This window comes from Chionomys nivalis, chromosome 8 (genome assembly GCF_950005125.1).
Source record: "Chionomys nivalis chromosome 8, mChiNiv1.1, whole genome shotgun sequence".
Lineage (NCBI taxonomy): Eukaryota > Metazoa > Chordata > Mammalia > Rodentia > Cricetidae > Chionomys > Chionomys nivalis.
Window position 1 is genome coordinate 29,211,169 of NC_080093.1, and position 27,630 is coordinate 29,238,798.

Here is a 27,630-nt window from a genome sequence, read left to right on the forward strand (position 1 = left end):
TAGTGAATATGCTAAATTTTTTCAGTTTAATCACATTTACGCAAATAACAAAGACATTCTTTTCCACGAGGGGACTAAAAGCGAGAAGACAGACTAAACAGGGCAATGACGGCAGCCCGCTGCTTGCATGCCAATCTTGCACAGTTTGTTCCAGTGCTATTTTAACAAAAGAAACAACGCACGAAGTCCTTTGTTAGAACTACAAATCAGAGAGGTCTTTTTAAAAAGAGGAATTACATATATAGTCTAACAGATTCATTTTATAGTTATATATTCAGTCTTTTTGGTTTTCAAATTGTTTCACATTTATTATTTATTTATCTAGGGGGAGGGGGGATGCTTGGGCATGCCATGGTGCATGTTTGGAGGCCAGAGGACAACCTTGGGAATCAATTCTCTACTTCCATCATGTGAGTACTGGGGAGGTAACTCAGGTCATTACGTTGGAAAGCAAACACCTTTACCTACAGAACCATCTTGCTGGCCCCATGGTTCAGTATCTTTGAAAGATACTTACTAAAAAAATTAGTTTCTTATATATTCTTCCAGAACAACAAATTTGTAATACCTTTTAAAACCAGGTATTCTTAGTACTAGACTCCTTGTTTATCACTCAGTATATCCAGAGGAATGAGCCTCATTGTTTTTATAGCTGTATACTGTTTATATAAATCATATATATGCAGAAGAAATGATATGAAATTGTCTTAAGTAACAACTAAAAGATCAATCATGAACAATTAAGAAAACAAAGTCAAATTGTAAAAATCACTTAAAAAAATGTATACTAGACCAGCCTGGTCTACAGAGCTAGTTCCAGGACAGGCTCCAAAACCACAGAGAAACCCTGTCTCGAAAAAAACCAAAAAAAAAAAAAAAAAAAAAAAAAAATGTATACTAATAGATTTTCAGTATTTCTCCCCACTTGCCAACAACCTTTATTCACTCTGGACCTGGAAGGCTTAAGGTTTTTTCAAGGGTACATGAATTTCCAAGAAATGTGTGGAGGCTGTAAAAGGAACAGCTGCTCTTTTCCTCAACATATATGATTCTAACACAGTCTTTTTTAGTATGTTACATACCATACAACGAAACAAGATATAAATTTTGACACAAAACAATTTTTTTGTTGGTCATGTGTTTAACCAACTACATGGTCTCTTGTGGCCAAAAAAACATCAAATTTAGACGGCATACTATACCTCATGATGGGTGCTTGCAAATCCAATATTTTCTTCATTTCTAAATTTAGTGCTGGGGCACAATGTTCTTCCTTGAAATGAGGTATCCCCTTCATTTGTGGACTTCCTCTAAGAGAAAAAGCACAGGGTTAAGATAAAATATTAAATTTGCCCCCACTCTGCACCTAATATACACTGAATTAAACAAACATAACCAAACTTAGAAAGCAGGTGTTCATTCTATAGATTCACAAATGAAAATCAAACTTGAATTCTATCATAGCAGATACATTTATATATCTACTAGATGTAAGTAAGCTTAACTAATGCAACTTGTGTTGAGGGACTGACGGAGAAAAGCAGAGGAAGAGAGGGATGGATGGGTGGTGGAGTGAAGGAATGGAAGAATAGAGGGAAAGAGATGGACAGATGGAGGGAGGAGGAATAGAGGAATGGAGGAAAGAGGAAGGGAAAATTAAGATGAACTCTCAAGGCAGTATAAATAGAAGGAGTAACAAGGAAGAGGGATCAATGAGAAAACAAAGAAAGGAGGACATCAGGGGCCAGCCACCCAGCTAGCCACAGAGTAAGAGCAAAAATAAAATATACAGAAGTAAGAAAAGGAAAAAGTGCAGAGGAAAAAGGTGGCCGGGATAATTTAAGTTAGAAAAGCTAGAAAGAAACAAGCTAAGGCCGGGCATTAAATAAGTAAGAATAAGCCTCTGACACTGCAGGCCTCACAAAAAAGTCAAAAGACTAATGATGTGGAATTCCCCTCTGTATGCTGTGAATACCATTGGTTAATAAAGAAGCTGCTTTGGGCCTATTGCAGCACAAAATAGGGCAAGGCAGGAATTCTAAGCAGATAGAGAAGGAGAGAGTAGGCAGAGTCAGAGAGAAGCCATGGAGCCACCACAGGAGACAGATGCTGGAAGGAACCTTTCCACAACCTTGTGGCAATACACAGATGAATATAAATGGTTAATTTAAGATGTAAGAGCTAGCTAGATATATGCTTAAGCTATAGGTCAAATAGTATTGTAATTAATACAGCTTTTGTGTGATTATTTCAGGTCTGGGAAGCTGTGAAATGAATGAGTGGCATCTGCCAACAGACTAAAGAGCCGAAATAAATATAAGTCTCCTTTAAGAGCTTCTGCCTGCTGTTGATCCCTTGAGCAACCAGTACTTAAAATAGGAACAAAACACGAAGTAAAAATGCCTGCTACAGGACAAGCATTAGCATTCTAGAGCTCTAGGAAAGTTGAATGCAGTCCCTGGTCAAGCACCTCTGACCTGGCCGCAAGCTTTGAGCTTAGCTTTAGGACCTGACCCAAGAGTGGGCAGAGCCAGTCTATAGAGCATGCAGAGGATCCAGGTGTAGCTTACAGTCTAAAGTTTGCTCGTGTGGTCAAAAAAGGCTAAAAGATATTCAGTAAAAGAGGTCCAGATGGAAAAGCCTCTTAACAGGTTCCAGTGTGCTTTACAATGTGTGTAGGCTTTAAGAAAGTGGGTATAGGCAGTTATAAAAAGAATGAAGAGTTTTAAAAAAAGACTTTAAACAGACAGTAAGAGTAAAAGAAAAAAGCTACATAAAGATGGGAAATACACAGGGAGTCTGGGTCCTGTCTGCTATTGTGTTGGTTTTGCATTTTTTGATTGCCAAAAAGCAAAGGACAGCTGCTTAGAGGTCTGGAATTGAAAGAGGGACTGTTCAAATAAAACCAGCCTAGATATTTGAAGAATGCCATAACTTTAAAAAAGTCAAAAAATGTATTTGTCAAATGGAAATCAAAAGTACTTTGGAGAAGCGGTTTGCTTTTGTTTCCACAGGACACAGAGGTTGTGAGTTTGTTCTAAGTTGACATGGCTCTGGTTTGGTTAAGGGAGATCTCCTGAGTCTTAACCAGTGAATCTATCAACACAGGACCTAGTCATTATCTTAACATTTTCTTGGGGACCCCTGGGGATGGCTTTGCCCACAGCTAGCAGGAAGTGGTATGGAGAAGACTATGCCCACATTCCTAAGAAAAAGGGAGTGTGTGTGGTCATTGGTTGTTTTGTGGTCATGGTTGCTTGTTATAACTTAGGGGAATATAGGAATAAAGGAATACAAGATAAAAAGACAACTATTAATCTCAGACATTTTGCACTGGCATGGATTTTAGTATATAAATACAAATTCAAAGTCAATTTTGGTATACCGTATATATATATATATGTGTGTGTGTGTGTGTGTGTGTGTGTGTGTGTTTGCTCTTGTTTAAAGAATTTTGTATAATGATACAAATTTAAGGTAATTTTTGTCACAACACACTGTATATGTTTTCACTCTTGCTTTAAAGTATTTTTGTATACTGATACACATTTAAGGTTAATTTTGTTACAACATATTGTAAATATGCTTCTACTTTTGTTTATTTATTTTTATCTGCTCTTGTTTAAGGTATTGTACCTAGGTAGTTCATTTAAAAATGTAAGGTAAAATTTTAGTTTTTGGAGTTATTATTATGAACTATTTAGGATAATCAAGAAACAGGTCAGTAGTTATTTATAATTATCAAATTTGTAGATATGTTAGGTATGTTTTCTAGATTAAATGGATATTTTTAGATATATGATCTTCAAATACTTCAAAGACTTACAGAATATGGCATTTAAAATGTTTTCTTAACTTAAAGTTTTTCATGACAATGAGACACATCTGCTCCTGACAGCACCAATTTATTTCACAGATGACAGGCACTGAAACCTTATGGAGTTTGCTTTCATTGTGACAAGGTTGGCCACTGGGAAAGAAACTGTTCTTGCCTTTTGACTGCTGACAATGTGCTGTGCAGACTGCACATACAAGATACATAGAAAAAAAAAAAACTGTTGAATTTTTACCAGAAGAAGGCAGGAAAGTTTTTTAAAATTCCTGCTTCACAGAAGTGTCTATCAGAGATTCTTCAAGACACAGAGAAAAGCAACTGATAAACTTTGTCAAAACAAGGTAGGACAGTCTTTCAAATTCCTGCTTCACAGAAGAGTCTGTCAGATATTTTGCAGGACATAGAAAAAAAACAACTGAAGAACTATGCCAATACAAGGTAGTATAATCCTTCAAATTTCATGCTTCTGAGAAGTTTGCCTGATACTCTAGGCCTGTAGGCTGAAGATGGATGCCCCAAGGTTGCAGATGGAACTTTGGGTGACTGTCCAGGCAGTCAGATGTCTCTGACATTCCTATAGTTTTTTAAAGTCATTTGCAGTGTACTTTTTGTTTATTTAAATAATATTATTTAATATTATTAATAATGTTATTGTTCTGGTGCCTTTGATGGAGTTGAAGACTAGATTGTCATAGCTGCAGTTTTCCTTAAATATTTTTTTTTAAATATTTCTTATTGTTTTTATTTACTTTATTTTACGTGCACTGGTGTGAAGGTGTCAGATCCCCTGGAACTGGATCTTCAGACAGTTGTGAGCTGCCATGTGGGTGCTGGGAACTGAACCCCGGCCCTCTGGAAGAGCAGTCAGTGCTCTTAACCGCTGAGCCATCTCTCAAATAAGTTAGGTATAAAAATTTGGATTTACTAAGATAGGATAGATTATAGAGTATTTTCTTTAAATTTATCAGACACAAATGAATTGGAATTCAGTACATTCTGAATATAATCTTTACTTGATAATTGTTCTTACAGACTACAGTATTATTATGTTAAAGTTAAAACTTTTCATTTTTGTTTATAAATAAAAAGGGAAATGTTGGGGAATATTATTTAAAGATGTGACTTTTGTTCATGCTGCATTTGTTTAACTCTGTGAAGCTGTGATTTTTTGCTGATCTAAAACACTTGTTAGTCTAATAAAGAGCTGAATGGCCAAAAGTGAGGCAGGAGCAAGGATAGGCAGGGCTGGCACACAGAGAGTATAAATAGAAGGGAAGTGAGGAAGAAAGGGAGCAATGAGAAAACGAGAGGAGAGCATCAGGGGTCAGCCACCCAGCCACCAGCCAGCCATGGAGTAAGAGCGAAAGAAGGTAAGGTTTACAGAAGTAAGAAAAGGAAACGGCCTGGAGGCAAAAGGTGGCTAGGATAACTTAAGTTAGAAAAGCTGGGGGGGGGGGGGGGAGCCAAGCTAAGGCTGGACATTAATAAGTAAGAATAAGTCTCCGTGAGTGATTTCTTTGGAAGGTGAGTGGCAGGACCCCCAAAAGGCAAAAGACTAAAGAGCCAAAAGAGCAAAACATCACACAACAAATACAGACATAGAAAGCAACTTCCTATAACTTACCATAAAGGTTGAAAGCAACCATTTATGGTCACTGCTTGATAAACAATGACGTTTGCTATCTGGTTTGTAAAGATCAGATGTAGCCAGTGACTTAATGCCTTGTAAAACTCTACTAAAGATTTCTGTAAAGTATCCCATTCCTTCTCCATGTAATGTTTTCTACGCTGTTAAATAAATATAGAGCAAAGTCCCTTATGGACAGTCACCTCACTCACAGACAGCCACCACACACTCATACAGCTCATACAACAGACAGACACACAGTGTGACAGATATTCACAGAAAGTGATCAAGAGGTTCAAAATTCACAAGACAGACAACCCTCAGGCAGGCACAGATTCAGAGTCGAATAACAGACAGAGGGAGTATGAAGTAAAGGATTCAAGTCTGCACTTGCTTTTAGTTAAAACTCCAAAGGGAAGTGCTTTTTATTTCTTTCCTTAATGCAACACTGATGCATTACTGGTAACTCGAATTTCATCACTAGTGCATTATACTCAGCACACCTTCCCTTCCACTGAAAACGTTCACCCGCCTAACAAGTCCTTCCCTACTCTGATCCATGCCCCACTCTAAGTTTAGTCATGGTTGCTTGAATGAGCATTAGTTGGGGTTATGTATTGGAACACATATTTAGCAATGGCTATACCACTGAAGAAAATGACAACTCCTCTTCCAGGATGCAATGATTTTTAAACATGCATACTTGCTTGTCTATGTGCGTGTGTGTTTGAAATAGAATGTGGGGCCTTGTGTACGCTAGGTAAGCGTTCTAACACTGAGCAAAATACCTCTCACTCTCAGTAGCACTTTTATTTGCATACTTTTATATGTTCCTCCCTCATCAATATCAAAGTCCTTACTTTTCTTCTTCTTTTGTTTTAGGTCCTAAACTTTCAAAATAATAGACTTTCCATTAAGTATGTAAACCTACATCACTGTACTGAGCAGTTGATCTGTTCAATCTTTGTGTAGGTCTGGGATGGTCACACTTTGTTTCCATAATATGTTAATGTGGTTTATAATATCCTGTATACTTTTTCTTGAACTCCTGTAAAGTTAGATAATGAATCTCATACTAATCTATTTTCTGTTTTTCCCTCTTATTCGTGCCTTTGTTTTATAACCATACACACAGTCCCTCAACTATTTCAATTTAAAAGCTTTAATGTAATTTCTTTCTTCTCCTTCTCCTTTCTCCTCCTCCTCCTTCTTCTTCCTCCTCCTTCCTTCTCCTTCCTCTTCTTCAAGACAGAATCTCTAAGTAGTCCTGGCTGTCCTAGAACTCACTCAGACTCAGAGATCGACCTGCCTCTGACTCCTGAGTCCTGGGATTAAAGGGCCACCATTGCCCAACTGGAATTTCTTTTTCTTCCGAACCTTTCTCCCCCAAACTTTCTCTAGGCAATCAATTATCTATCTGAAGTGGCTAACTATCATTTATTTAAAATGCTTTTGTTTCCTGCGTGTCTTCTTCTTTTAAGTCAAACACACCCTTTTCTATAGTCAAGTCTCCTACACTGGAAACCTTCCTAAAATAACTAATAACAAGTTATTAGCTGTATTTAACAGGTTAGCACTAAAAAGTCAACAAGAAATCCCTGAGTGTTGTTGGGCTTGCCAACTGGTGCTTCAGCATCATGGCCAGCTGCAATCTTATTTTATTTTTTGCTGTGGTTCCCAAATACAACTACCTCTTAAATAACTATCTAGCATGATGAAGTTGAAGAACAGAGTGAGCCTTGTTGAACTGTCTATCACCGTCTCTGCTTTAGCATTTCACCCCTATGTTCCTCTTTTCCTACAATGCTGTGGAAACTCCTTCAGCCAACAGCCTTTAAGATACCTGTACACTTTGGGCATGGTCTGATGTACTATAAATGCAGACAAAAAGCATGTGGGGCCTCTTGGCTGCTGGATTTGGTTCCAGTTCCCAGAGCTCAGAGAGGACTGCAGATCCCCAGAAAAATAAACCTTTGCTATGTTCCATTCCAGGCTATTGTGGAGCTCTTCTCTACACCAACATACAATCCCTCAGGTTCAATCACACAATGTAGTTCCTGTATCTGGTGAAATAAAAAGAAAAGGATCCTTAACGCTTTATTTAAATGTTTTAAAGGAATCAATCAATGCCCTTATTTCACTGTGTGTAGATAGTATTCTATGGTTAGTACTGTGTCTAATTTCTTGGCCTTTTGGGTCTGCTGTAAAATGTCAGTGTATTCAGGCTGTCGTCAGGTTAGTCTTCCCAGGTCACTTACTTTTCCTTTCAAATTTTTAGTTCAAAGGTTGGTTAGAGACATCTCTTGCTTTCATTAAAGGTAGAAATATTTCAAATTGTTGTAGGTTTGATTGTCAAGGGACTTTCAAGAGGACCTACCTTAAAGTAAAAACTCTGTTTTTCTTTATATAAATTCTTTTTCCTTATTAAAGATAAAGTATTATAACATTTTAAAAAGCAAATTTACATTAACCTTAGTTTCTCAATGACTTCCAAATTACCAAAACTTCATAGAAACATTTCTACTCTACCTTCTAAGCACATGAAAACACAGTAAATTTTTTTAGATAACAGTGACAAAAATTAACTTTCTAATGAAAACTTTATTATTTATAGCTACAATAATTTGATAAATTATGATAACAGATAGTTGGAAGAGAGTCATGGAAGTTGAGGCTGGAAGAATAAAACTGAAGTCAGATTATGAAGGGCAACTCGACAGTATGAAAATAATAACACTAATCACTTACACGTATGAAAAACTGTTCAGAAATGTTCTGTATATAGTATCTCAACCACTTGTAATCTTTTGAGGGCAAACTTTTTTTATCTCCACTTTTCCCAAGAAACGATTAACTCAAGAAATACTGATAACATTGTAAATGATCACAGAACCACTAAGAGCTGACATGTGAACTTGTGGTTTCAATTCTAGGCTCTAAGCAACTAAACAAACATTAAGATGAATACTGAAGAACTGATGAAGACAGAGGTGGTAGAGACTAGAGGCTAATTATGAGATCATTTTTCACATCTGAGTATTCTGAAAAAGTGGGCTTTTTTTCCTATTTAGAGAGCTAATAAGATTTACAGAATACAAAGGCAAAAGATTTGTGCTACTTTTGGGTAAAGAATTTAACAGTCAGCAGTAAACATACCATGTAGTTTTTATTTAAACTGTATCATGAGGACTTAAGTTGAATAGTATACTTTAATAAATAACTGACAATTGTTAAATTTTTATACAACAAAACCCAGCAAAGTTTGTAACTATTCTGAGTGGCTTTATTAACTATGCAATCTGAGAGAAGCAGGAAAAAGAAAAGAAAAATGAATATGCTTAAGAGACCTATAGATGTGTTCTTGTTTGTTAACCAGAACTATATTGTGCTGAAGCGTGAACCCCAGTCTTATCAATAAAAACCAGGAGTCAGATTATCAGGTAAAAACCTGAAAGATCAACGAACCGGGAACAGCTGCTGGTTGTTCCCTTCCTTTCTCGTTCCTCAGTCTGAAAGGGGAAAAGCCTGTCTACACCCCACCTTATCACTTCCTGACTCCACACCCCGAGTGCTGGGATTAAAGGTGTCAGCCACCACCACCCAGCTTCTATGGTTAAATAGTGGCTTAGCTATGCCCTCTGATCTCCAGGCAAGCTTTACTGGTCAGAACACAAATAAAATATCACATAACATTTTACGAACTATTACTAAAGGCACTTCAAACTTCAATTTCAAGACAGATAAATCAAGTTGGAATTCAGCTGGAAGCTTCCTTCTTTAGCATTCAGAGTGCAAACTGGTGCTGTGCAGGCTGCTGGGGGAGAAGGGCATCAACAGTCACACCTAGCTGTGGACTCTGAATGCTCAAAGTATGTACCTAAACTGTGAATCAGGATGTGCCCATTGGTGCAATAGTGGTACAACTGTTAGGGAAAAAGCAATCAGTTCTGATTGGATTTGAGATCTACTCCATAGGGGAGAACTCATGTCTGGTACTGTAAATCCAATCAAACAACTAAACTTGGGAGGTTACAGGCCCTTGGAGGAAGCTACTACTGTTGTTTGGCTAAACAGACATGCTGTGTTCATCAAACTCCCTTCTAAATATTTATATTTATTCCCATGACACAGTGCTGTTCTAGCCTTGGCTGGAGAAACCTTGTTCTGCAGTGGAAGACTGTTACTGCAGAAACCTGTAAACTAGTCAGAATGCTGGAAGTTACTTTTGAGTGTTCGGCCCTAAGCTGACAACTATAGCACCCTCTCTAAGACTCGGGGAACATCACAGAAGAGGGGATAGAAAGAATCTAAAAGCTGGAAGATGGGGAGGAATGCTGTGGAAAGCTGTCTTCCAGACATGATATGGCTATTGTAACTCATGAACTCAATAGCAGCTGTGGCTAACTACATAAAATGGGGCCCCTCTATGTTCTGTCATGGGGAGGAACAGGGTTCATGATACTCCATCCACAGATGGGAAGCTATTGGTAGTTAATGTTTCCTGGAGGGGGGATATCTTCCCAAATCTGTGCTCATGCAAGCAACTCTAATCAAACACAATGGGTCATTTTAAAAAAAGACAGAGTGGAAAATAAAAAGGAATCTCATTGGGAAGGCGGGCTCCACAGCAGGGGAGCAGAACAAGAGAGGGTAAAGAAACATTGTACATGTGTATGAGGCTGTCAAAAAACTTGGGGGAACAACATCATGCATACCAACATATGTATAAGAGGAGTCCAAAGGCAAGGAAAGAAAATTTGAGCAGAAAAAATATTTTTAAAAAATGATAAAATCTAAATTTGATTAATATATAAATCTAAACATCAAAGTCACTCGACAAACTTCAAGTAGAATAAATTTGGAAAACTGAAACAGAGGCATATAATACTCACACTGTCAGAACTCTGAGAGCACTGATACACGCGGCTCTTTCACATACTAATAATACTCAATTTGACTGGCATTTCCTTATCTGATCCTAGGAAGGCCAGAAAGTACTGGAAAAACGTATTTTATACCCCAAGGAAAAAATGTTAAGAAAAAAACATCTAGACAAAGCATTCTTGAAAACTGAAGGAGAAACAAAGAAGTTTAGGAATCTAAAAAAAAAAAAAAAAAAAAAAAAAAAATTAAGGGACTCTGTCATGTGCAAGAAATACTAAATACTAAATAAAGCCTTTTGTGATGAATGAGGACAAAAAAGACGGATGTAAGGTCATGTAAAATTTTTTTGGAAAAGATCACTATAAAGGTAAACATTAAAGTTGGTAATATGCTTTTCCTTCAGAAAAACCCTATGATTTGAAAGACAGGTGCATAAAATAATACTTACAAATCTATGTCAATAATAATACACCATGTAAAAATAAAACCTGCAACAACAGCACCATAAAAAGGAGAGGCACAGAGCCAATAAAGGAGCCCAGTCTGGGAATATCACAGAAATTCAATTGTTATTAATTCAGACTAGGCAGTTAAATGTCCTGAAACTCACTCTGTAGACCAAGATGACCCCACACCCAGAGATCCACCTGCCTCTGCCTCCTGAGTGCTGGCATTAAAGGCATGTGCCACTACTGGCCATCTTTAAAACACATTTTTAATAAAACAAAAGAACTATCTGAGAAGATATAAATAAAACTATAATGAAAAACCAACTAAAATCATCAGCTTGCTTTTTTAGAAATTCAAAATTGAAAAACAGGGAGGAAATGTTCTAATTTCCTTTAAAAATTTTTTATGCATTTCTGTCTGTATATGTCAGTGCACATATAACTGCACATTCGTAGAAATCAGAGGACAACCTGCAAGAGTCAGTTCTCTCCTTCTGCCACAGGGATACCAGGGACTGAAACTCGGGTCATCAGGTGCTAGTAAGTGCCTTCACTTGAGAAGCCACTGCCGGCCCAAGATTATAATTTCTAAACTCAGAAATCAAAGCATGGGCATTACTATTAATTCTACCGAAATAAAATTAATTATTAGAGAATGCTATAAAAAAATTGTGCAGGGGCTGGAGAGATGGCTCAGCGGTTAAGAGCATTGCCTGCTCTTCCAAAGGTCCTATGTTCAATTCCCAGGAACCACATGGTGGCTCACAACCATCTGTAATGAATGAGGTCTGGTGCCCTCTTCTGGCCTGCAGGCATACACACAGACAGAACATTGTATACATAATAAATAAATAAATATTTAAAAAATTGTGCATCAACAAGTTAAATAGGTAAACGTTATGAAACAGACAAACTTTAGATACATACAAAATTTTAAACTGACTCAAGAGAAAAGAAAACCTATGCCAAGTGATGAAACTGAAGAGTGCAAGAACCACCCATGAGCAAGCTATGGTGGCACACACCAGAAATCCTAGCAAGTGGAAGTAGAGGCTGGAAGACTCACACAACCCAGAAGAAAAAAATTAAAAAAAAATTTCAATTAAAGTTAAGAAGAAAACTTGGGCAGAAATTTATCTAGAGAAGATATATAAATGCCCAGTTAAATGAAATGTGATCAGTGATGTCATTAGGAAAATATAAATCAAAGTCGTATGATATAACTGGAATGGCCCAATAAAAAAACACATACACACAAACAAAACAGACAAGGCTGTTACACAGAGAAATCCTGTCTGGCCAGGAGCGGGGGAGGTCATCTTTCTTGAGAGCTTCCCTCCATACTAGTCTTGCTTCTCTCTCCTGGGACTCATTTCAGAAGTTGCTTTTTACAAGCTATTTCCTCAGTAACACTCTGAAAATACACTCCTCTCCTAGCCTCCACCCAAAGCTCTTTATCATCAGCTCCTCTGCAGGACTCACTTGGTGAACAGTGCACTTGATATTATTCCAATTAAGTTTGCCCCCCTTAACTGTTTGTGAGCTTCATATTGATAACATTTAAATTTATTTCTTACTATTTATCTTACATATACTTATCACTCAATAAATGTCTTAAATTAGCACAGATAAAAAGCACCCAGTCAACAGTACTGTAAAATTCCTTTAGCTACTCAGCATCCCCTTTGCAGTCTTATTTCTTAAATCTTGCCTATTCCAGGTGATTAAGACAGGACACTGGATAAACATGTGATCTTTCTACAAGTAAGAAAGATCTTTCTACAGATATGTATATCTGTATTGACAGTTTTAGTTTATTAATGTTAATATGAGTTTTGCATTTTATTAGTCATATACTTTAGAAATGAAACATCTTTGGTTAAGGAACCTTGGCTTTGCCACTTAAAGTACATTGTATATGTGATAGCTACCACATCCATAAACAACATTAGTGCAAATTCTACAGAGCCAAGATTTAGTGAAACTCTAGAAGAGAATGACTGATACCAAGTAAACACTAACCTTTCAAATGGAAGCTATTGCCAAGCTACACTTTGCATTGAAAGTAAACCAATACAAAAGAATTAAATGTAGATATGCATGCAAATGATAATATTCTGCCATGAGTGCTGTGTACACATCTGAAAACAGAGGGAAATTGTTCAAAATCTTTCTATAGGTCTCCACAAAAGAAAAAAACAAAACAAACAAAACCACACACATACAAAAACAGAATAAATCATTGCACTCAGGAAAAAAAAGTAGAAGAATCATCATGAGTTCAAAGCCATTACCATTTGAATGTGCATGTTTTCCTATGAAATATCTTAAAAATGTTACATTTAATATAGTTACATTTTCTATATAAACAAACTTTAATGCTATGGTATTAACCGTATTTAAAAGCATCAATATAATAAATAAGCTATGCCGGGCGGTGGTGGCGCACGCCTTTAATCCCAGCACTTGGGAGGCAGAGGCAGGCGGATCTCTGTGAGTTCGAGACCAGCCTGGTCTACAGAGCTAGTTCCAGGACAGGCTCCAAAGCCACAGAGAAACCCTGTCTCGAAAAACCAAAATAAGAAAATAAATAAATAAATAAATAAATAAATAGATAAGCTATGGTAATATAAACCCATAGCTGACTTTAGAAATATTTTGCATTTTTAGGTATTATATATATTAAATATTTTCACTAACGTTCTCAAAAACAAGATTGCCACTGCTTATATTTGATAAGTGACTCAATTTGAGACATGTTTTAGAAGGACATCTGTACTTTTAGATAACTTTATTAAGATTTATTATTCTTTAAAATGAAGTTCACTATAATTCTTATATTCAATTAACAAGAATTCCCTTCTATTCTGACCACATATGAATAATCTTAAGTATTCAGTGGAGACAATTTAACAATTTTAAAGGCAATCTAGAGACAACAATGCCAGATGCAGTTTAGTAAGAGTTTAACTGCTTTTTTCCTTCATCTTATACACATAAAATAACTGAAGAAAAACAGAAAGCAACTTTGAAAAGTGCCTTTTCCATGTCAGAGAGAGTTCTTCTGAACTTTCAGTTGCTCTAAAACCCAATAGCCCCCCCTCCCACATTTTCAAAAGGTTGAGTCGAGCTCAAGACACACTTAAGGAAGGCAAAGAGTGAAAGTAACTCAATTTGAGAATTCTTTTCTAAATATGTACTTAATATAAATGAAAATATCTATGTTTCTATTCTAAAGGGCTACTACATACTCCTGTCAATAAAGAACAATGAAAAAATTAAATGTTTTAGTGGGGGAGGGCAGGTCAATTACTGCTCAAATTTGTAATGGCCTTCAGGAGTGACTAAGCGCCCAATGAACACATAGAAACCAAGACTCAAAATTATAGTATTCTCAAATGTACCACAAAATTATGTAGAAATTTTAAATGCAAACTTAAGATCACTTTAAATTCAATCAAATATACTCTGGAGGGTCACACCAATGATACAGTTAACTGCTATGACACAAATCCAACAGGCTTTTGTTTGCACAAATTCTCAGGTGCAGAGATCTCAAATACTACTAAGTGCCACTTAAAGAAAACATTAATAGGGCAGATAACATAATGGATATGGGGTGGGGACAGAAACTTAAAGCGTTCAGTTAGTTAGAGGCAGATGTGGTGGTTCAGGTCCATGACTGCAGCATTCAGGTGGACCACAAATGGAGTGCAGAGGCAGCCTGGGCTGTGCAGTGAGATTCTATCAAAAAGCAAAGCACTAAAACAAAGCAGTCCAGCCGGGCAGTGGTGGCGCACGCCTTTAATCCCAGCACTCGGGAGGCAGAGGCAGGCGGATCTCTGTGAGTTCGAGACCAGCCTGGTCTACAAGAGCTAGTTCCAGGACAGGCTCCAAAACCACAGAGAAACCTTGTCTCGAAAAACCAAAAAAAAACAACAACAACAACAACAAAAAAAACAAAGCAGTCCAGCGCAGTGCAGGTATTTACAGTGTTTCCTTCTACAGAGCTTACTTCAGGCCTGTCTCTTTCCAAGCAGACTACTCAAATACTTCGATCTAAATAAAAACTCTCCTCTTTCTCATAAGTGTTTTCCCTGAAATACTAGTATGATTTTTCAGAACATTTGTTCACTTTTATTCGTTTATTTATTTTTAAATTTCTTTTCTGTGACGCTGAGGAATCCCAAGGCCTTGTGCACGTGTTCTACCACTGCACCACCACTGATCTCCACCCCTGACATTAACTTTACTTATTTATTACTACCTTAGACCTCTTAAATACCAGTTCATAAAAAAAGTCTTACAAATTTAGTGGACATATGAAAAATATCAATTATGGCAATAAGCATGAATTTCCAAATATAAGACGAGCCTGAAATGTGCTAGTCTTGATCTAGGGAGTTCTGGCTGTCCTAGCCAAGCTTGAGTCTAAAGACTAGTCTCAAGTTTCAGGGACCTTGGCTTTGATTCTCCAGTCCCAGTTCTGAAGTTCAGCATGGTGCTTTCTCTACATCACACATTTCATTGGTTGTAGATAATCTGATCTGGTGTCCTTTCTATGGGGAAGGACTTGTTGGGGATTGAATGCAGGGCCTCACACATGCTAAATAATTCTTCATCACTGAGCTATACTTAATATAGTATACAGTATGCCCATATATAATGAAAGTATTTCTAGATGAAATAATCTTAAATGTGCTTAAATAGTCTCCATTAGAAAATAACTGAAAACAGTTCAAACTGACAGATGAGCCTGTAGGTAGTCATTTTTAATTATTATAAGTGTAAATGATCTCAAACTATCCAGCCAGAAAGCAAACAAACAAAAAAAACTGGATAAAATACACACACACAAAAACTAGTCATCCGAGAGCAGGCAGAAGGATGACGACTGCAAAGCCAGCTAGGGCTACAAAGTGAGAACATGTCATAAACAGAAAAAAACAGTTCTCTAGCAAAAGTCAATTTCCAGACTACCATATATAGTGGGAGAATCCAAGTATAATACAGTCTAAGTTAAAGAAAGAAGAAAGATTAACATTCAGGGAAACAAATTTGTGAAGCTGAACAACAGAAAGGTTAACATTACACTGAAAAAGAGCTCTTAGAAATCTCTGTCCCCCTTACAATATCGGGTATTGAGCCATTCTTAAGAAACACCACGCCGAGTCAAAGGATAAACTAGTAAGGTTTGGGGTTCCCTGGAGGAGACCTCTAGTTCTGATGAGCTAACGTAGAGAGACCATGGAAGATAGTCTAAAGTACAGGCACAATCCATCCTCGTGAAGCACGCCAATATGCCTCAAACTAGTCAGCATGTTTTCCAAGTAACCTGTCACCCACGACAAACCTCACCATTCTTTAAAAGAAAACCACAAAACTCTTCAAATGGAAAACACAAAGATCAATGTAGTTGTCCAAACTAAAATCACTAAACATGTGATATGACCCAGTAATTCTATGCATGGGCATTTATTTACCCAAGAAATAAAGGACAAATCGAGAGTGGGATGGGATTATAATCTAAAAAAGCAAAATTTACATTTTAAAATCTTTATATGCTTTTTTTAAAACAAAAAACTGATTGCTAGAATAAAATTATAAAGAGTGCTATGGGAATGTATATAGAGGACTAGTGACTTCATGAGTAGAGGACAAGAGAGTTGGGAAGAAACTTTGGAGAACAAAGCAGATGGTCGCTCTTGGTTCAAAAGCCAGGCCAGATAGCTTGCTCACATTAAAAGATAGTGGGGGAGCAGGCCACCCAGCGCAAATAACAAACACAGACATTGTGACTTCTAGCACAGTCTACATATGAGAAATGGAGGCTTCAAATTCCAGGGACCTTAAACTTTATTTTGTGGCAACTGGAGAGCAATAAAAGCTTTTAAGAATCACATTTTTAGGTTTTTGTTTTTGATAAACAATTTAAAGGGTAGATCTCACTATACAGGGAAGACTAGAAGACAAACTAGTGCACAGATGATTCTAGAAGCACTAGAGAGTATAATTAGTCAAAGAAATTTGATTACTGAACAAATACAGGAAGTGAAGAGAAAGAATCTGTGGTTTTCTACTTCATAGGTCTATGCATAGGATTACAGTAACTGCAGTCAAGTTTGGTATAGCATACCAGGTTTGGTTTGTCAGGAGGCAATAGGTATGCTTAAACATCATGAATTTGAGGCTGCTACTGAAACACTTAAATTGATGTAATCATAGATGTAAACTTGGCACTCAAGAAATGATCAGATATAGACCTCATATACTTACAGCACAGTTAACGGCAAAGAAAACACAGGGAAAAAAAAACACCTCTTGAAAACACTAAAGCACTGTGCAACTATTATAATGGACAGTGCTGACTTAAATCACTGGCAAATTTATGAACTAGATGGTAGTAGTCCCACTTATCAGATAAGTAAAATAAAGCTGAAAAATGCACATACACAGACACACACACAAAACTCACAGCAACATAACTAATCCTAAATCCTAAGGAAAACCATGAGAAAATATATAGAAGGCAAGCAAATTATATGTTTAAATCATTTAGAGGTAAATTATAAGAGATAAAAACAATCTAGGAAAAATTTACAAGTACCAAACTTGATAAGAGAGTGAGCCGATTCAAGTACATGGTGGTTCTCTGTACAGAAGGGAACTGGCTCTATACTTTTCTAATTTAAATTACTTTTAAAAAGTCACAATGTAGTATTTCATTTTTATAGTTAGCTACACAAAAACATCCCTTCTTATTAATGATAATTTTTTTGTTAGAAACTAAAACTTATTTTCTCACCCCAAAATGCCATTCCCCTAAGTGTATGTTGTGTTCCCCTCAAACTCTTTAAGCTCCTTTTAAGTGATACCTTCTCAATGAAGATCCTAAGGATTCAGTTTCAAGCTGTAGTTCCATTCCTCATTCCCTAACCCTGCTTTATTTGTCTGCATAACATACAATATATTATAATTATGCAAGCTATAAGTAAAGCTGTTTTGCTAACCCCTTCCCCGCCTCTCTCTCTCTCTCTCTCTCTCTCTCTCTCTCTCTCTCTCTCTCTCTCTCTCACACACACACATACAACACACACACACACACACACCCCACTGCTACATCTCTAGCAGCTAGCAGCTTTCAAAGTTCCTGGAGACTCAAAAAAAAAAAAAAAGCAAAAACTAGAAGTGATCTTTAATTTGGTAATAATAACAATAATTAATAATAACAACAATGTGCAAAGGCCTATAAACTGGGCAGGCATTTAATAATGCTATCAGTATTTCGATTTAGATGGCACCTTTGGGATGTGGCTGTGACAAGAGGAGTTTCAGAACTCAGGATTATGTAATAGTGTTCTATCTCATCCTATTAATAAATGCTAGTACAATCACAATGTAAACATTAATGAATGCATGAGATATGCAAAGTTCAAAAGCTAAAAACTATATATGTAAATCTATAGAACAGACACATGCTGAAATCAAACTAAAGAGAGATGTTTTGAGACTATCAAAGATAAACATTTTTAAGACCACTATCACCTATCCTCTAAAAAACAAGATATCTACTAGAAGGCAGGAAGAAGAATTAGTTGAAATTTTCTCTCTAAAAGCCTAACACCACTGGGCAGTGCTGACATACACCTTTAGTCTTAGCACTGAGGAGGTAGAGGTGGGTAGATATCTAATTTTGATGCCAGCATGGTCTAGAATGAGTTCTAAGACAGCCAGAGCTACATAGAGAAACCCTGTCTTAAAACACCAAAAAACAAAACAAAACAAAACAAACCAACCAACCAAACAAAAACAAAACCAACCAACCAAATAAACAAACAACAACAAAAACTAACACCAATGACTCATTAGCAATAATAAAAAGGTTGTGTCACCAAACTGTTTCAATCAAACGTGGATTTCATATGTAGTGGTAGTCCTATAAAATTAGAGTGGAAAAAAATCTCATTGCTCAGTGATGCTGTAGCCATTGTTTAACAGGAAGCACAACACATTCACTGCATGTTTGGTTGTGATGGTGCTGATGTTAATATAGACAAGCCTGCTGAGGTGCCAGTTGTATGGAAGTGTATTCAGAGTTCCTGCTGTTGGTTATCTAAAGATGTCAAAACTGTGCTTATAAAAAATGTAAAGCTGAAGGGTATCATTTCTCTTTTTAGGTATGTTCAGATACACAAACATCACTGTACAAAGGCACAAATATTACTGCTTACAGTTTTGCACAGTAATGTGCTGTACAAGTTGGTAACCAAGATTGTGGCGGCCATAGCCCTGCACGCTGTAACGCCTACATTCCTGGAGTGTGCTCTGTAACACTGAGACAAATGAAGTGCCCTTGGGGTGCACTTCTCACGGTGATACAGGACTGTAAATCTATCTTGAGCAAACTTTAGTGTGAACATAACTAATTCTGATCTCTCTTGTCTTCTACATGTGGAATGAGTTAGTGGACATTTATAGCCCACAATGTAGGCTTCTTCTGCCAAAAACAGCTGGATTTTGGAGATAAATTGTTGAAATTAACAACTGCAGTTAACCTCAATTTCTTTTCTTCCCAAACAGCACTGCTCACGACAGCAGATGGGGAAGAAGCTTCACACATCTGATAAAATGTGCTAGGGAGAAAGAGGTAAAGGAGGATAAGTGATTGTTTTAAAAACATTTTTTTACAGAACTGTACCTATTTCTGTAATATCAGTTAAACATTCCAAATTTTAGTAATTATTAAATGTTTTGCAGAGCTGGCTATCAATTCCAAGGCCTTGTACATGGTAGGCAAGCAGATTAAAGCACTAAACCATATCTCCAGCCCCAGTGAACGCTGGACTCAATAAAACATTTATTTTATTAAAAAAAAGAAAGAGGCTAAATCAGGCATGGTGGGAGGATTATCTGAGTCCACAAACTCAAGGGCAAGCCTGGGCAACACAACGAAGCCCTAACTCAAAAACAAACAACAAACAAACAGAAGTTAACAGTGGTAGAAAGATGATCACAGGAGGAGAAAGCTGCTCTCAAGAGTACACTTAAGAGTACATGAGAGTGGTGGCACCCCTTTAGTTCCAGCACTCACTCGGGAGGCAGAGATACAGTGGCATAATATTTCTGTTTTAATAAATAAAGCTTGCCTGAAGATCAGAGGGCAAAGCAGTCATGCTAGGAAGGCATACAGGCCAGGTGGGCATACAGGGAGTGGTGCCACAGACCATTAATCCTAAAACTTGGGAAACGGAAGCACCTGGATCTCTGTGAGTTCAAGGCCACCCTGGCTACACAAGATTGAATCTGTCTAAAAGAGAATCAGAGCTCACACAAAGGTGATCCCAGCACTTGGGATCACATGCCTTTAATCCTAAGCACTAGGGAGGTGGAGACAGGAGCGATATGATATGGCTAGGTAGAGAGAGGAATATAAAGGGGAAAAGACAGGAACTCAGTGAGGTGTGGAGATAGAGGTTGGTGGATCACCACTTTGTCTGAGCCTTGGTAAAGCTAAGATCTCTCTAGTGGCTTGTCTGTTTTGCTTTTCTGATTGTCATGTTGAACCCCAATATCTGTCTCTAGGTTTTATTATTTGTGCTACACAGAGAGGGGTGGATCTCTGAGTTCGAGGCCAGCCTGGTCTACAGAGCGAGTTCCAGGACACCCTGGGCTCTGCTACACAGAGAAACCTTGTCTTGAAAAACCAAAAAATAAAAAAATAAAAAAGATCAATAGCTAGTTTCATACAGTGGGTTCTAGACAGCCAGGGCTACACAGAGACCCTGCATCAAACAAACAAAGCCAAAAACCAAACAAACAAATTTACAACTACAATAGAACCCCAAAAAGAGTACATGAGAGTTAACTTGTTGAAATTACTTTCATTATGAAGAAATAAGCAAACCTATTTCAAAATTTCCTAAACTCATATTAAATACAGTTAAGTAAACAAAATTCAAAGTTAAACATTATTTCTAATTTATCCTCTGCAACGTTTCCATCACCAATTTCACTATGAATCTTAAAATGAAAAAGAAAATTAAAGCTTTCAGGCAATCTACATATTGACATATAGGCAAAGATAAAGAGATATTTTAATATAGGGTGGAATTTACAAAGATACAAAAGATAAACAGAATTTTACAGAATAAATGACATTTGAAATGAAAGGAGTTATTTAATAAGACTGACTTCCTGCATCTACCAGAATGCTAGAAATTTTAGGTGGAGACTACAAAAGATCATGGAGGCATCTGAGCTGTGGGCTCAGGTGGAGTGTAATGGAAAATGATGTGTAGTCTGGGGTTAAGATGCTGTCATGTAATACAGGAAAGCTGAGATGCTCTAGAAATAAGGCTTATTTGATGAACTCTGGAGATGTAGAGAGAAGAAACAAGAGACAGTGCTGCTTCTGTACTTGCAGAAGAGACAATTAACCACTGGCCTTTATCATGCTGCCTCTATCTTCGGGACTATGAGAAACTTTCTCATTCTTCCTTGTTTTCTATCCCTTATTCCCCAACTCTTAAGAAGTAGGAGAATGTTGGATGAGGCACACACAGGGCTGAAGAATGTAGCGTCAGAGGCTAAGGAACATGGACTGTGGAAGTGTAACACCAGGTCTGAACCCTGGCTCTTGTCTGTGACTGCATGGGTGTGTGATAATGGGTGGCTTTTCTGTGTAGCAGTTTGCACAAGTATCTCAAATATAAGCGTTTCCAATGATACATGTGGCAACACCGCCAAAACCACTTTCCTCACTCTCCTTGAACCATTATATGATCACATCTTCTCAGGTCTTAAAATCATAAACTCCTAACCAAAAAAAAGGGTACTTTAGCTACTATTTATTTTTTGTTTGTTTTTGTTTTACAAATGGTTTCTTCAGAAAGACTGAAGTACACAAATACATAGCAGGCTGACTATAATCAACAGAACTGTAGTTCAACAATTTATCGACTAGCTAGTTACTACAGGTAACAGTCTAGAAAAGTAAAAAAAAGGTTTTCTGTGTATTTTAATTATTTTATTTTTTCTTACTTTTAAAACACTTTTGGAGACACTCACACATGAGGACTATGTCTGCATCACTCCTGCTACTCCCTTCCCCCTACCAACTCCTCCCATGGCCCACCTCTTACTAAATTTACAGCCTCTTAACTCTTATTGTTACATATATGTTGCAGGAGCTCCTTCCGCTCCTTCAGCCAATAGCTGCTGAGATACCAGCCCATGGGGGCGTGGTGTCTCTCTCTTTAAAACAGATACCACTGCCCTCTGCTTGCTCTCTGGCTTCCGGCTCCGCTTCCGGTGACTAGGCTCCCTTTCTGATTGCGCAGAGGGCTGTTGTCTGGGACGGTGATCTCTAAGTTTTTCCCCTCTTAAATAACCATTCTATTAATCATAATTCCAAACTGGTATTGGATTGTGACTTACGCCTTTACATATATAAACACACATACACAGCATATATACAACGTCCAAGACTGACCACTTAGGGTTGGACATTTTCCCACTCCCAGCAGTCACTGACCACCTGTAGTTACTCATGTAGGGGTAGATCTTATGGAAATTTCCCTATCTACTTTGGCATATCAACTGGTATTGTCATTACTGCTGAGAATTCATGGATACATTTCCCTGTCATGTCTAGGGACACTAGCAGCAGACATCCTGGCTGTCCATGATGGTTGTTTGCATTTTCATGTTGATGACTGATGTGGGAGGGTGCAACCTGTAGGAAGGTGGCCCTGAATGATATAAAAAAAACCAATCAACCAACCAAACAAACAAACAGGTTGGCAGGCCATGAGGAGCAAGCCAGTAGAGCAAGCATATTCTGAAACTCTGCCTCAGCTCCTGCCCTGACTCACCTTCATGATTGGCTGTAACTGGAACATGAAATGGAAATAAACCTTTTCTTCCCCAAGTTGCTTTTGATTATGGTGTTTTATCACAACAATAGAAACTCTAAAGATCATTATTTCCCTAATTCTATTATATAAAACTTTTCTTAAGCTATTTTACTTAGAATGAGAATTTTGAAGAGTTCAGTGAAGTTAAATGGGAAATAAGCTAGGCAGAAATTACTTTATAGAAACGAAGAAAAGCCCAAAATGTCACCGCCTTCTGTGTGTCAAAGTATGTAGGTCAGAGGAGCCAATAGCTTAGGCTGACTAGCCAGCAAGCTCCAGCAAGCTCTGCTTGTTTCAACCTCCCCAGTCCTGGGATGACAAGCACATGCCACCATGCCTGGCACTCTTACGTGGATTCTAGGGGCTGACTTTGGGTCTTCACCAACTGAGTCACCTTTCCAGCCTAAAAATGCAGTATCTGCTCACACCAGAAGAAACTTATCTATAGGGGTGAAATAATGTGCAAACTAAATGTGAAATCGGGACAACATTATGCTAATACAACAAGTTTACTGTGGCATTTGTCTAATATAAACAATTATAAACAGATCAGTGCAACTAGTATTTGGGACAATCCTGATAGTATTACACTAGTTTTCTTTGCATAATTGAGCTTAGTCTTCTTCAGTAATGTCTTTCAAGTATGTGTGGGTATGTGTGTATGTATGTATGTATATAATTTTAATATATGTTCTATCTATTATTAATATATCTAAGATATAGAATATATTATACAAATGATATATTTATCATTACCATTTTTACTAATTCTATTATTTTTATTATATTATAAAATATCATTATCAAATATTAAAATTATGCTTATAATTATTAATTACAAATGCTATGTCTATATTTTAAGGATATATCTTCTAATATACTATTTATTATATAATTTAATAATTATGATAGATAATTAATGTATCATTTGCATTTAATAATAATGTACAAATAATGTATTTTATGGCTTTGAAAAAACCTTCTCAGGAGTTTCCTCTTAACTGGCAACAGTCCCTCATGTAACATCAAGCAAACTTTTGACACAGGAGTGGTTTGCCCCCAGAAAAAAAAGATGCACTTTAAAAGTATGTTTATTTATTAAAACATAAAGCATGCCATAGAGGAAATGTGCAAAACATAATGGCACAACTTAATGATTTAAAGAGCAAAAGTCCATGACCCCAAAGTTTAGCCAGGAGGTAATTGCTGTCTGTGTGGATTTTTTCACATCATATAGACAAACACAGGCAAAAGAGCCTCCCAGTGACTAAGAGTTCCCTTCTTATTATCACTCAGCTCTCTAGTTTTAACAAAATCTAGAGAATATCTGACTTTGAGGATAGTAGTAGTATCTGAATGTCTGAGAAAGTATATAACACAATCCTCAGTATTCCTTGACTTATTTAGTTACATAGTTATTAAATTTAAAAAAATGACAGTTTAAAGACTGGCAATTTGAAGCATCACTTTAGAAAAGCAACTTCTTACTGACTTTAGACAACTCCAAATGACATCCTTTAAAAAAATAATAAGTTCACAAGACATGCCTTAGAAGAATGAAAGCCAAGAAACTTACTTGGGATACACTGGTTCATAAAGGTATTTGTCCCCTCTTGAAGATGTAATATGAAAAAACAAGAGGTAGCCATTTGCTGTCTGAAAGAGAAATCGTATTAACCGTGCATTAGAATGATGTAACTGTCACTCTGGCTATTATTGTACATACCAGGACTATAAAATGAAATCTTCACCTTTGAAGAATTATAGTGTCTTTATATATGCAAAATGACTTTTAATATAATCTACTATAAAATGTGATTAGTAAATTTTAAGAATATTTTGTGAACTATGTAACTGAAATCAATAGTTTGTAGAATATCAAGGACATGGACATTCTAAAACAATTTATTACTCAGTAGATGAGTTCTGTGAAAAATGCACAGCACTTTCTGAACTCTACAAAAGTGGGGCAAATAATAATTCTAAGCTTAAAAAGCAAGACTACTAAATAGTAAAAGTATAAAATTCCTGATTGTATCCATATAAACTTAACATTTACTTCAAAACAGCATAATTTATATAGTTATAAATAAAAATTTTAAATTTCTTCCTATACAATATATTGTGAGACACCAGGAAAAAGAGCAAATCTTAAAATTTCAAAATCTAAACATCAGCTAAGTAAAGTCAATCTCTAATTTTCAAAATCTAAACATATGAAGTTCAAATCTGAATATCTAAATATCCAAAGTAACTAAATATTATAAAAACAAATTGTATTAAAAAACACCGTAGCCTATGGGTGACTGACGCAGGCTCCTGGCCAGCCTGGGCTACCCTAAAAGATTCTATCTCAGAAAACTCAACACTAAAATTACAAACAACATAAAAACACTGTTACATTATAATCATGGTGTACATCTGTGATTACTTTGTATTTATATAAACATACTAAATACTATATATATATATATATATATATATATATATATATATATATATATATATATATATATTGCTCCTACAAGATGTTTTCATTGTAAAATCAAGCAATACAGTGAAGTGGCAGGTTTTTACCCACAACTTCTTTACCCTAATACTGAATTTCTATCATCTAAGAGGCTCAATCCAAAGTAGAAACAATCAAAACCAAAGAAATCACACAGGATTTCCTATTTCTTGCCAGTACCAGCTTCCTGTTTTTTGGTTAAAGGAATGACAGAGCAAACATTTCCCAGAGCAGCCAGGGTTAGCTTTTAACTATAAGCAGACCCTTTGGTAATATATCTTCAAAAACTACAGATTAACTTACTGAATATTAAAGAAGATAAAGAATATTCAGAAAGGATTTTCTTTCAAATTCTTCATGGTAATTTTACATTCTTGCAAAAGGAAACTAGCTTCAAATCAAACCACAGCAAAAGTAACAAACATACCCTACTCCATGAATGATGAGTGTGATAAACTTTACTGCCACCTCATAAAGGCAACATAGATTGGTCAGTTCTGAAAACTGTAACATTACCACACAAATGCTATCTGGAAGATCAGTCACTCAAAGGTCAAAAAGTTCAACACTTCTGATGATCAAACACTAATAACATACATAGCAAAGTAATAGAGCAAACATAGACTATAACATCAGTGAGAATAAAGCATCTCTTTGTACTAGCATTTCATCTAATGCAATAATGAAAACACAAACAATACCCTGATTTACTATGTGATATTTGGTATTAATCATTTTAAATAATTATTTCAGACTTCTATGTATACCAAGCATATACTGGCCCTCATCTTACATACTTCTAAATCTCAATAATATCTACTACTGACATTTCATAAACAGTTCTGCCTTTGAACCATGTTTAAAGTCTTGATAATAAATGATATCACCTTAGTAGTCACCAAATCTATTACTATGCACCGTTTAAAGACCGTCCTCTCCATGAGCCCTAAATAATATAAAGAAATCACATAACTATTGCTTAATCTTTTCAGGTAACAATCTTAATTCCCTCTCAAAACATACATACATACATACATACATACATACATACATACATACATGCACACATAATACAACCAACCAAAATTCACTAACCTAATTCTCTTCAAAAAACAATGAAATAGCAGACTGCAACATCCAAATTCTTCAACTGATCTATAAATTGTATTTTAATTTTCATATTCTTTATTATACAGGTTTAAAATAAGAAAAAACCTAAATCACCTCAAATTATACTGTTATCCCAAGATAATGTAACTATTGTGCATACAGACATGAATATACATAAATGGAAAATGTTAAGGTAACAAACTTGCTAAATAAAAGTGACGATTATCTTTTTTATTGTTTATTATTATTATTATTATTATTATTATTTTTTTTTTTTTTTTTTTTTTTTTTTTTGGTTTTTCGAGACAGGGTTTCTCTGTGGTTTTTGGAGCCTGTCCTGGAACTAGCTCTTGTAGACCAGGCTGGTCTCGAACTCACAGAGATCCGCCTGCCTCTGCCTCCCAAGTGCTGGGATTAAAGGCGTGCGCCACCACCGCCCGGCATTGTTTTTTATTATTATAATTAAAAATTTCCACCTCTTTTTTATTGTTTTTATTATTATTTTAAAAAGTGATGAGTATCTTTTGCTAAGAACAACATTCATCAAATTGGTTTCCTTGCTAGGTATGGTGACACACAGCTTTAATCCTAGCACTGGGGAGACAGAAATCAGGCACATTTCTATGTCTATGTCTTTTGAGACCAGCTTGTTCTACACAGAAGGTTCTGAGATCCTCCCTCAATGAATGAATGAGTCCTAAGCCAGCAAGATGGCTCAGTGGACAAAGATAAAGGTACTTGGTGCTAAATCTAACAGCCTGAATTTGATCCCTGGGACCATCATGGTGGAAGGAGAGCAGAGGCTCTGTGAGTTGTCCTCTGACCTCTACTCATGCTGTGGACATGCATATCCCCATTCACAATTAAATTTTTAAAAATATGTTTCTAACATTATCACATTGTTTATTCTCTATGGCGGAAGAAGAAGAAGAAGGAGAAGAAGAAGAAGAAGGGGAACCAGATTTCAACTTCCAACAAAACTGGATTAAAATTGAAGATGATTTATGCTCCAATCTGAAATAACTTTTAAAAATACTTACACATTTTATATATAAAACAATGACTTTTAAAACATGCATTATGGATTGTCATCCTTGGAAGGTGGGAACAAAGGTGAGCCCTAATCCTCTTACATATTTTACTGCCCTATAAAGATTTCTAAGTCACAACACTGAAAAAGGAAACTGAAGCACAGCCTGGAAACGTCTCCAAACTCGGGAAATGAAGCTGGGAGTTCAGGAAGACAGAAAGTCTTATACACAGAATTTATCGGATGAAGTCCTAGACAGGAAAAAACTATA

At 36.4% G+C, this 27,630-nt stretch overlaps 1 protein-coding gene across 2 annotated transcripts in view; it reads right to left on the bottom strand.

The window, feature by feature from the left end:
• Ric1 (RIC1 homolog, RAB6A GEF complex partner 1) overlaps positions 1 to 27,630 on the bottom strand; it is a 93,870-nt gene that overhangs the window by 37,812 nt on the left and 28,428 nt on the right. For both annotated transcript variants that reach the window (XM_057779187.1, XM_057779186.1), the window contains exons 3-4: positions 24,287 to 24,366; positions 1,203 to 1,310 (exon numbers count right to left, since the gene is read on the bottom strand). In XM_057779187.1, the coding sequence (XP_057635170.1) occupies positions 1,203 to 1,310; positions 24,287 to 24,366 (188 nt within the window). The remainder of the gene's footprint in view (positions 1 to 1,202; positions 1,311 to 24,286; positions 24,367 to 27,630) is intronic.